Source organism: Cucurbita moschata, unplaced genomic scaffold (assembly GCF_002738365.1).
Source record: "Cucurbita moschata cultivar Rifu unplaced genomic scaffold, Cmos_1.0 Cmo_Scf00020, whole genome shotgun sequence".
NCBI classification, from domain to species: Eukaryota; Viridiplantae; Streptophyta; class Magnoliopsida; order Cucurbitales; family Cucurbitaceae; genus Cucurbita; species Cucurbita moschata.
The window spans coordinates 2,132,570-2,143,157 of record NW_019268536.1 but is presented as its reverse complement, the minus strand read 5'-3'; the positions used below and the strand labels follow the sequence as shown (position 1 = coordinate 2,143,157).

The 10,588-nt window shown below is 37.1% G+C and overlaps 2 protein-coding genes across 3 annotated transcripts in view; one reads left to right on the top strand and one right to left on the bottom strand.

The window, feature by feature from the left end:
- LOC111457641 overlaps window positions 1–5,623 on the top strand; it is an 8,331-nt gene extending 2,708 nt beyond the window's left edge. Inside the window, exons 2-5 of one of the 2 annotated variants that reach the window (XR_002712981.1) lie at window positions 2,303–2,874; window positions 2,967–3,186; window positions 3,613–5,019; window positions 5,105–5,623. Coding sequence is in view for 1 of the 2 variants with exons in the window: in XM_023099962.1 (XP_022955730.1) it covers window positions 2,303–2,874; window positions 2,967–3,186; window positions 3,613–4,962 (2,142 nt within the window). In the remaining variant the exon portion in view is untranslated. Of the gene's footprint in view, window positions 1–2,302; window positions 2,875–2,966; window positions 3,187–3,612; window positions 5,079–5,104 lie in introns of those variants that run through there. The other variant, XM_023099962.1, reaches the window with a different exon arrangement.
- An 813-nt stretch (window positions 5,624–6,436) lies between these two features.
- Window positions 6,437–9,723, bottom strand: LOC111457645 (patellin-4-like). Its single transcript, XM_023099968.1, has 6 exons — window positions 9,261–9,723; window positions 8,166–8,418; window positions 8,021–8,057; window positions 7,670–7,775; window positions 6,926–7,036; window positions 6,437–6,781 (listed from the first exon to the last, which is right to left on the bottom strand). Exons 1-6 carry the CDS (start codon window positions 9,495–9,497, stop codon window positions 6,665–6,667), a joined length of 861 nt encoding a protein of 286 aa, XP_022955736.1. The 5' UTR covers window positions 9,498–9,723; the 3' UTR covers window positions 6,437–6,664.
- Between the last annotated feature and the right edge of the window lie 865 nt (window positions 9,724–10,588).

Sequence of the window (10,588 nt, the reverse complement as noted above, 5' to 3'; positions counted from 1 at the left end):
AAAAAAAAAAAAAAAAAAAAAAAAAAAGGAATATTTCTCTTATTGCTAAGTAGGTTTCCAATTAATAACAATCATGAGAAGGATACGTTTACAAAAGAATTTTTTTTCCCAAAGTGGGGGTGGTCTAAGGCATAGGAATATTTCTCCTTTTGCTAAGTAGGTTTGGAAATTCTTCAATAATTCTTATTCTTTATGGAGAAGGTTGGTAGTTAGTATTCCTGGCCCAAGTGTTTTCGGTTGGCATACTACTGGAAGAAAAAGAATTGTCTTAGAATGTCTTGCATCCAATGTGGAATCTCTTGCGTGCTTCAAATTATGGAATGGTAAAAGGATTCGTTTTTAGCATGATCCTTGGTTAACAGATTCCCCTTTGAAGTCTTGCTTCCCTCGGTTATTTAATTTATCTTCATTTCCTAATGGCTCAGCTTTGGAGTTTTGGGTTATTCAATATCTTTCCATGGAACATAGTTAATAGAAGGCTAGTAAAGGACGAGGAAATAGATGATTTGGGATCCCTATTGGAAGAACTATGTACACAAATATTGGGAGCATTGAATATACCGACATTTTTTCAGTTAAATCATTGACAAGACAATTGATTTCATCTTTTCTGATGCAAAATCTATTTTCAGCAATATGGAAATCCAAAAGTCCTAAATGCTGCTGAGGTGCTTCAATGGAAACTTCCCTCTACACTGCTAATGCCTTGTTTTCTCCTTGCTATGTGGTTGGGGAGTTGATTAATCACGTCTTCTTTGGGTGTTCTTAGTCTTTGGAATGCTGGTATAAACTCTTCAATCTGTTTAAATTGCAGTGTGCGTTCTCTCTAATAACACCAAGAATAATGTTATTCAACTTCTCATTGGGTTATTTCTTGTCACAAAAAAAGAAGAAAAAAAAAAACTTAAAAGAGAAGGTAAAGTCCAAAAAAGATTATGCTTTTGCGTGACAAGTTTTACTTTGGAGAGTTAATACCTTGGATGATGTTCAAAGACTCTTTTCCTTCATCTTGCTCCTGCAATGGTGCATTTTCTGCAGGAGGATCTGAATCATTTGCTGTGGGATTGCCAGTTTGCGAACTATGTTTGGGTCGTTGGTAAAGGTCATTTGGTGTGAGTGGGGCTCACAAATAGAAATGGGTGGTCTTTGGTGGAGGAGGTGCTTTTGTATCCTCCGTTTTTGGGAGACGAGCAAAGTGTTATTCCAAGCTAGTTTATTTGCTATTTAGTGGAGTATTTGTCTTGAGTAAAGCAATAGAATGTTCAAAGAGGTTGAGAAATTGGGGGAGGAGGTTTGCTAGGAGAAGTTTAAGGCTTCTCTGTGCGTTAGTCACTAAACTGTTTTGTAATTATGACATTTTTCTCCTTCTTTTGGGTTGGATTGTTTTCCATATTTCGTGTTGGACTCTACTATTTTTTAGGGTTTTTTTTTTTTTTGTATGACCTTGTATTCTTTCATTCTTTTTTATGAAAATTCAGTTTCTTGTTTTAAAAAAAAACTGAAAAGTAAAAGAAGAATGAAGGAAAATGTGACGTGAGGATTCACCATCCATCCCACAAAAGCATCAAACCTATGGGGATAAGATCGAGTAAGAGAACGTTTTCTGTATTTTATAGGTAGTATTGAGACTTCTATAGGAAAGCGATCAAATAAACATCTCAATTTCCTTAGGGTTTTTGAGTTTCCAAATAAGGTTCACCAAGGGGGTTCTGAAATGGAGTTTAGACTTAGTGAGGTGCATGAAAGTTGAACTGGAGGAGAATGTATCTTTAGACTCTTAAGAACTGAATAATCTTGTCTTGGCCCTCTTTTAGTCTGAGCAAATCATGCTTTTCAATAAACATGACCAACTGGCTAGTTCTCCATCAAAAAATCTTATTCTCACCCCAAATCCCGAACTTGGTGCTCAACATTCCCACTCGATGCTATGAAGGAGCTGTTTAGACGAAGGAGCATAGATATCGAGGAATAGTGAGGAGAAAGGGGCTGAATCAGCCCAGGCATTTTCCATTGAAGTTTGTAGTATTGAAGAATTGTGGGTATTGTTGTTATTCGTTCAAAGAATTCTTTTATCTTTTTTGGCATTACCTTGAAACATTGGAACTCATCCTATGAGTTTTCTCCATTCTTTTTCCTTGCATTGGGTGTTCGATTACCAAACTTATGCTTTTTTCCTTATTCTATAGCAGCGCCCCTGGATTTTTCCCCCCTGCAATGTGTGAAACTTCTATTCTGTTGTCACGCTCATGAGATATTGTGTATTTGACATACATTTCTTGTTTGTTACCCGTTTATCTTGCAGTTCCTCCCACTACCATCTGTGGCTGGCTTTTATCTGGCTCGGTTCTTTACAAGGAAGAGCTTGCCATCTTACTTTGCTTTTGTTGTGCTGGGGAGCTTGATGATCATGTGGTTTGTGATGCATAATTACTGGGATCTAAATATTTGGCTGGCTGGCATGTCCCTCAAGTCTTTCTGTAAACTCATTGTTGCTGATGTGGTCCTCGCCTTGGCTGTTCCTGGTCTAGCTATATTACCGTCAAAACTTCAGTTTTTGACGGAAGCCTGTTTGATTGGACATGCCGTACTACTATGTCATATTGAGAACCGTTTTCTAAGTTACACCAGCATATATTATTATGGTCTTGAGGATGATGTGGTTTATCCAAGCTATATGGTTATTATGACCACATTCGTTGGCTTGGTCCTGGTACGCAGGCTATCTGTTGATAACAGAATTGGGCCAAAGGCAGTTTGGGTTCTCACTTGCCTGTATGCTTCAAAGCTGGCAATGCTGTTTATTGCTTCCAAATCTGTTGTATGGGTGTCAGCTATTCTCTTACTGGCTGTTTCACCCCCATTGCTCCTTTACAAGTAATATAACGAACTTGTTCTTACAGATTTTTTTCTAGATTCCATTAACCTTCATACTATTAAGACTTCAACTTTCAATCGGGATCTTACAGGGATAAATCAAGAACATCCTCCAAAATGAAGGCTTGGCAAGGTTATGCACATGCTGGAGTGGTTGCTTTATCGGTGTGGTTTTTCCGTGAAACAATATTTGAAGTCCTGCAGTGGTTCATCGGTAGACCCCCATCAGATGGTTTGCTTTTAGGGTGCTGTATTTTTATGGCAGGGTTGGCTTGCATACCAATAGTTGCTCTCCACTTTCCCCATGTCCTGGTATTTATGTCTTATTTATTACCTTCTTTTCTGTTTACTTTGTTGTCAACTTGTACTTTTTAAATTTCAAATGTCTAAACAATGACTCAGTTTGATGCACCTGAAGAACATTAATCAATCAAATAATTATGTTCTTAACTTGCAATCGTAAGACTGTTATTACTGAGTATGAGTTCAACAACCATATTCTCCAAAGTCTCACTAGTTAATTCTATCATAATCATTTTTGTTGTGCTTTGCTATTTGTGTAAACCATTTGTGAGTTTCTTCAAAGCTCTCTGAAGTTTCATAATTGGAAAAGAACCGTTTCTTTTATTCGGGGGAAAAAAAACTTTTTACTTTCTCTTGAGCTGTTTGCCAATTTATTTTTCTAGGATTTGACATACAGTAGTGAACTAATGACCATTTTCTACTTATCTTTTGCAGTTAGCAAAGAGATGCTTAGTGCTAGTTGTGGCAACTGGTTTGCTATTTATCATGATGCAGCCACCAATTCCCTTGTCTTGGACATACCGTTCTGAACTTATTAAAGCCGCCCGCCAGTCTTCTGATGATATTTCCATCTATGGGTTTGTTGCCTCAAAACCTACCTGGCCATCTTGGCTGCTTATTTTAGCAATTCTGCTCACTCTTTCAGCTATTACATCCATAATACCCATTAAATATATTGCCGAGTTGAGAGTATTTTACTCCATAGCTATGGGTATTGCACTTGGCATTTACATATCTGCCGAGTACTTCCTTCAGGCAGCGGTCCTTCATATCCTTATAGTTGTCACCATGGTTTGTGCTTCGGTGTTTGTGGTGTTCACTCATTTTCCATCTGCTTCAAGCACCAGGGTCTTACCTTGGGTGTTTGCGTTGCTTGTTGCATTATTCCCTGTGACATATCTTTTGGAAGGGCAAGTAAGGTTAAAAAGCCTTTTAGGAGATGACAGCGTTAGTGATATGGGAGAGGAAGAGCAGATGATCACAACACTATTAGCAGTTGAAGGAGCAAGGACATCACTGCTTGGCCTTTATGCAGCAATCTTTATGCTAATTGCATTGGAAATAAAGTTTGAACTTGCGTCTCTCATGCGAGAGAAAACTTCTGAAAGAGGTGGAATGAGACACACACGATCTGGTGAAAGTAGCATTGGTAGTCTTAACACAAGAACAAGATTTATGCAACAACGGCGGGCTTCTTCATTGTCAACATTCACCATCAAGCGAATGACGGCTGAAGGAGCATGGATGCCAGCAGTTGGCAATGTTGCTACAGTTATGTGTTTTGCTATATGCTTAATTTTGAATGTTAATCTCACAGGTGGTTCAAACTACGCTATATTTTTTCTTGCTCCGATCCTACTGCTTTTGAACCAGGACTCAGATTTTGTTGCTGGATTTGGGGACAAGCAAAGATATTTCCCTGTTACCATAGTGATATCAGCATACTTGGTCCTCACTGCAATGTACAACATAGGGGAAGATGTTTGGCATGGAAATGCTGGATGGGGTCTGGATATTGGTGGACCAGATTGGATATTTGCTGTTAAAAACTTAGCTCTTCTCGTCCTTACATTCCCAAGTCAGATCCTTTTCAACAGATTTGTATGGAGCTTTTCGAAGCATTCGGACTCGACGCCACTGCTAACACTGCCCCTTAATCTACCATCTGCCATCATGACAGATGTGCTTAAGGTTAGAATATTGGGGATTTTAGGAATTATTTATTCCTTGGCCCAATATATAATCTCCAGACAACAGTATATGTCTGGATTAAAGTATATTTAGCAGACTGTACTCTGTAGATTATGTGGTGCTTTTTTTCAAACAAGCGGTGCAATTAAGGTTTGTTCCTTCAGCCTTTGCTGCTTGTGGTATTTACTATTGCTTTTCCAAGTCCTTAATGATTTTATCTTTTTCCATTCTATAGGAGGCTAGTGATTTAGGAATATTCCCAATTGTCTAAACCTCCTTGACGAATCAATGGTATCTGTTACGTTTATCGGCGCAGCGACATGTTTCAATTTTGATTGAGCATGTTGTATGATAACAACGTACTAGAATCTGGCCATGCATCATATTATGTCGGGGAATTTTGACGTGGAGCTCCACTAGGTTCTCGATTTATCACCTTGACCTCCGGTGATTGACCGATCTTTATCATGGGAAACTGAATTTTGTTTCATGTAGAACACATACGATGCCATCTTACTGCTTGTTTATTTTCATTAGAATTGTTCACTCAGCACACATGGTTCAATTCACCATTTTCTTTCTTCTTGGTTAGTTCTAGGATGACGACCCTACATTTTTCAAGGAATAGTGACCAAACTCTTGCGATTTTCCTTTCAGTTGCCTTGCAAAAGAAAATAATAAATATAGTAATGTAATTTGTATGACAATAGCCGCTGTTAAAGAAAGGAGGCACCCTTTGTTTTGGTTTGTTTTTCTTATTTCAACTCTTCTTCCAATAGAATGCAAGAGAACGATGCACGTCGTTTGCACGTGTTCGATGCCTTCGTAGTAGTAATGTTCATGTAGTTTAGCCGTAGTGTGAGGACATTATAACCTGCTTTAAGGATTTGAATCTGGATTATAAGTGAAGTAAAGGGTACCATTGAGGGAGTTCCGGAATGTGCTTATTGGAGGGCTTAAATTGTGAGGCTTAGTAGGGAGCCTGTTAGGACCATTAAAGGTGCACCGACCAACGCTCAATAATAGAACATATGAGAACTTAGATGAACCAAGGAGATCGGTAGTCAAGTGGGTAAGTGCATCTAGAACTCTAAATAATCCCAAAGGATGAAATATACCCCTAGCATTTAGAGCGACGATGTTTGTGTCAATCTGATTTTAAAATTAAAATGCATGTAGAACAACATTTACGTCATCTTTCACATAAATTAATGTGACAACTAACCTCTAAAATTGATTATATAAATAATATTAACAATGTTATAAATAATATCATATACGTCATCTAACTTTTACATTTTTTTTTTTAGTACAACAAAATAAGTAAATTTGAACATAGACTTATGCCATGGCAGCAATCATATAAATTTTTATCATATATATTTCCTTAAACAAATAAAGTTGAAAGATACTTTTTAGAACAAATCGCAAAATTTACATGTAGGTGAACGGATAAAAAACATATTAAGATAAGAATCATATCTCAAACGCGAGTTACTTTTGGAAACCAAGCTATATTTTGACCATAATTCGTAAGAACATGAAGATAAGTAATCTTCTAGAACATGAAGATAAAGTAATCCTCTAATTCAGTAACATGGGTAGGAGGAGTCTGATTTCTACAATCGAACTTCTCTAAGAGAGTTATTTCCCTGTAAAAGCTTATACCACTAACCTTATTGAATATTGCGTTACCAGCAACTAGAAAACCAGTAAAAGAAAGGTAGAGCGAGAAGAGGAGGGGTATGAGTATTAACCGTGTGATGGATATTTAAGATAACATCTCTGAAGAGATTTAGCAGTCTTGGATTGGAACTAACGAAAGTTTGCCCCCATACGCATCAGGGAGCTGGCTCTCATCAATGTCGTCAAGCAGCGTGGAATTCAGCTTTTTGTCCTCCACAAAGCTTATCTGCAAACATGCAGTATGACAAAAGTGTAGTTTTGAGTAATTAGTAAAACTACTTTTAACCACAGTCAAAGAATTGATAGTAAATGATGTCCCCACTTATGCACACAAGAATCTGTTTCAATAGAAATGCTATAGAAATTTAACCTTGTTCTTGGTTTTCTTGTCAATAAATGGGTAAACCATCTTCCATGCTGTCATGAATATGTAAGGGACGTGGACAATGTATAGCTTGCCCAGTCTCTCTGGGTAGTAGTCCTGTGATCAAAACAATCAAACTACTGTTATACTAATTGGTATGCAATTCTAATTCTATAATCTTACGGTAATCGTTCAAGTCCAACGCTAGCAGATATTGTCTTTTTTGAGTTTTTTCTTTTGGACTTCCCCTCAAGGTTTTTAAAACATGTCTGCTATAGAGATGTTTCCACATGCTTCTAAAGAATGTTTCGTCTCCCCCACAACTTATGTGAGATATAACAATCCACCCCCCTTCGAGGCCTAGCGTCCTCGCTGACACACGTTCTCTTCTCCAATCGATGTGAGACCACCAATCCACCTACCTTCGGGGCTAGTGTCCTTGCTCGCACACCGACTTGTATCCACCCCCTTCGGGGCTCAACCTCTTTATTGGCATCGCTCGGTATCTAGCCCTAATACTTTGTAACAGCTCAAGTCTATCCAGTCTACTACTAATAGATATTGTCCTGTTTGGGCTTTCTTTTTCGTGCTTCCCCTCAAAGTTTTTAAAACGCGTCTATTAGGGAGAGGTTTCCACACCCTTATAAAATATGTTTCGTTCTCCTCTCCAACCGATGTGAGATCTCACACTTGCTAACAGTGAACCACTACTATTCTGTAAAGGATTCCTCGAATGTTCAAATGTTAAACCTGCAAGATTGATAGAGCTGCTCGATATCCACGAATATCGCTATTAGAGTATCCCCATCCCTGAAGGTCACCAATACACACAAACTTTTCCTGCCCTCTTGGAATCCTGAAAGATAGAACAAATCTGCCATAAATTATTTTCAACCTTTTTTTCTCACAAAGTGAAAGAAAAATAACAATAATTCGTCATTGACTCTGGAATCTATGTTGTTAGAATAAGTTAGGGGATAATCATGGTGAATGAAGACTTGAGCTTCTTCAAGATTTCCCCTCAAGTTACTTCAAGGTACTATTTTCCATTGGAACCAACTAAAATGCAGGCAACTGAAGTGATAGAGGAGCATAAATTACCTGGAACATATTTTATCTAAAGCAAAGATTACGAAACCTGCAAAAGGTTAAGAAGATGAACTGAGAACCCTCATCTGTGATTTTAAATGAAATAAACATCATCAAATTTGGATTCACATCACATGAGTTCAGATTCATAACATACGAATAAACTCTTCTAAATTTCCTTGTTTGTGCCTGTTACCAAAGCCAACTACAATTGGATGTCCCTTCTTATCAACACCTTGCATGAACAACTTGTTGTGAGCGAGATTGGTTGATAGCTCAGACACTGATATAAATCCGTCAGGAATAGCTGATCTTCTCCAGCTCAAGTACTTCAGAAACATGGCAGAAGCCTTCTCTATATCTAAATCACGAGCTCGTAAAAACCTTCGTAGCATGAAATCATCTACATCCTGCAAACATGATGCACAATGTCCAACATCCTTAAATAACAAAATCATCAAAGGTTATTCGCATGCACAAACTGTTCTTAAGTTATAGTAAATAGTAAAAAACAACAGTAGCAAATACTCATCCACCGTGCAGCTTGAAACCAGCGACAATTGCAATTCATTCGATTATCCTTACATGTTCTTCAATGCCAAAAACAAATGGCTTGTTATTTTAGGTGGTATGCATCTGGTAAAATTTACCCTCTCAATTCTCATAACAAATATTCCTACAAATGAATTGCTCGCAACAGTTTCCATTTCACAGGATTCTTTTATGCTAATTGCTCTTGCTCAATGTTTGGATATTTTTAAAATATGGTTAGTTCGCTAAATCTGCAACTATATCTATGTGTTCCGAAAATAGTTTTAAAAACTCTTATGATTCATATCTGTGGGCCGATTCTAGTAAAGACAATGGCCAAATTAATTGAAGAATAAAAGGAGGATTCAACCTCATGATTTAAAAAATACTTCTAACGATGCAATAGCATGAGTTGCAGATTTGACGAATACATGAGCGCAAAAATATTGATCCAGTGGAAAGGTTGGACGGGGACCTGATGAGCAAAATCAATGTAGAATAACAGGAAAACAGACAAGATCGAATCCGACCACTGTATACAAGATGTTGTAAAAAATTTCTCGAGAAAAACAATCCTCCAGATCTTAAGAACCAAAATTTTCAAAAGCAGCAAAAGCAACTGATTCTCAATGACAAAGCATCAATCGCAACAAAAGAAACGCAGGAAAGCGAAGTTTTCTCGATCTTATTCATACGAGTAAACTAAAAAGAAGTAAGTAACCTTAGCAGAGGAGTCTTCTCCTTCAACAAAAGCTCTCATGATCGCGAGCTTCTGTTTCTCAAGCTCATTGCTCTCCAAGCTATCATCAATCACAGGCGTCAGAGAACCATTTGGTTCTTCCACACACTCCTTGAACTCCTTTTCTTCCTCCTCCTCCTCCTCCTCCTCCTCCGTCCATTCCGACTTCTCCTTCGGCGTTGCGTTACGCTCTACAGACCTCGAAAGCTGAGACGCCATGAAGGAAGGCAGAGTGCTGAGGGAGGAAAGAATGAGAATCTGTACTACAAGATCTCTCTCCTTCTGTCCGTCTCCATTTACAGTGGTTGAAGAAGAAGAAGAAGAAGAAGAAGAAGAGAGCGAAACGACAACTTTATTAAATGCGTGTTGTTACACGCGCCGCCTCCACCGTTTTAAGTTTCAACGGATTTTGCATCTTACGATCGCAGGGAATCGTCAACATCGTTCAGTTTCTTTTCTTTTCTTACTTTTTAATTAATTATTCACAATAAATAAATGTATATAGAGAGAGATAAACACACTCTCTACAATGGTATGATACTGTCCAAGGATAGTAACCCATCTGTAACTTTCATCCAACTTCTCCCCTCAAACAAAGTACGTCTCCCCAGGTTCGACTCCTTTTCTTTTGGAGTCGATTCTATGACATAACTAAGTTTAAGGTTTAACTCAGATACCATATTAGTTGATCGCCGACTCCACGACTCCACACAGTATTATGATATTATCCACTTTCAGTATAAGCTCTAGTAGTTTTTCTTTAACCTTTTCAAATATTGAGATTATAACAGGCTACAAAATTAATAAATTTAAATTTCTTTTTTTACCAATTTAAATTTTGATGAATTTTTTTTAAGGACTTCTGAATTAAAATATATTTTTATATTTTTTAAGAAATGTGAAAATATAGGAAAAAAAAACTAGAATGAAAAAGTAATTAAAAAAAAACATAATTTGATTTTTCATTTTAAAACTTTTTTTTATTATATATAATCTTGAATTATTAAAACGTGATTTAAAATAATTTTAAACGTGACAAATAATTATAATTGATACGAGGGATTGATATATGTTTGATATTAAGTGAGATTTTTTAAAATAATATAAAAAAAAATGAAAATAAGTTGAGTTGGGTTGACTCTAGTCAAATGGTTCGAGATAATCAATTCAATTAGCTCGACATTTCGAATTAGACCAGACCAAATTTAACGTGCATATGGCCGTAAACATTAAATATTGATTTTGGATTATATTAAAGTTAAAATAACCAGAAAATATTCCGAATTTGGTGGGGTTTTGGCCACATGTAT

Bases quoted from the DNA above. Each gene is read 5' to 3' on its own strand.
- LOC111457645 (XM_023099968.1), bottom strand. From the start codon at position 9,497: ATGGCGTCTCAGCTTTCGAGGTCTGTAGAGCGTAACGCAACGCCGAAG. The intron at 8,058-8,165 runs GTATGTTATGAA...AACCTTTTGCAG, and splicing joins AAATTTAGAAGAGTTTATTC to GTTTCGTAATCTTTGCTTTA. The intron at 6,782-6,925 runs GTTAAATTTCTA...GCATGTTTGCAG, and splicing joins ACAAGAAAACCAAGAACAAG to ATAAGCTTTGTGGAGGACAA.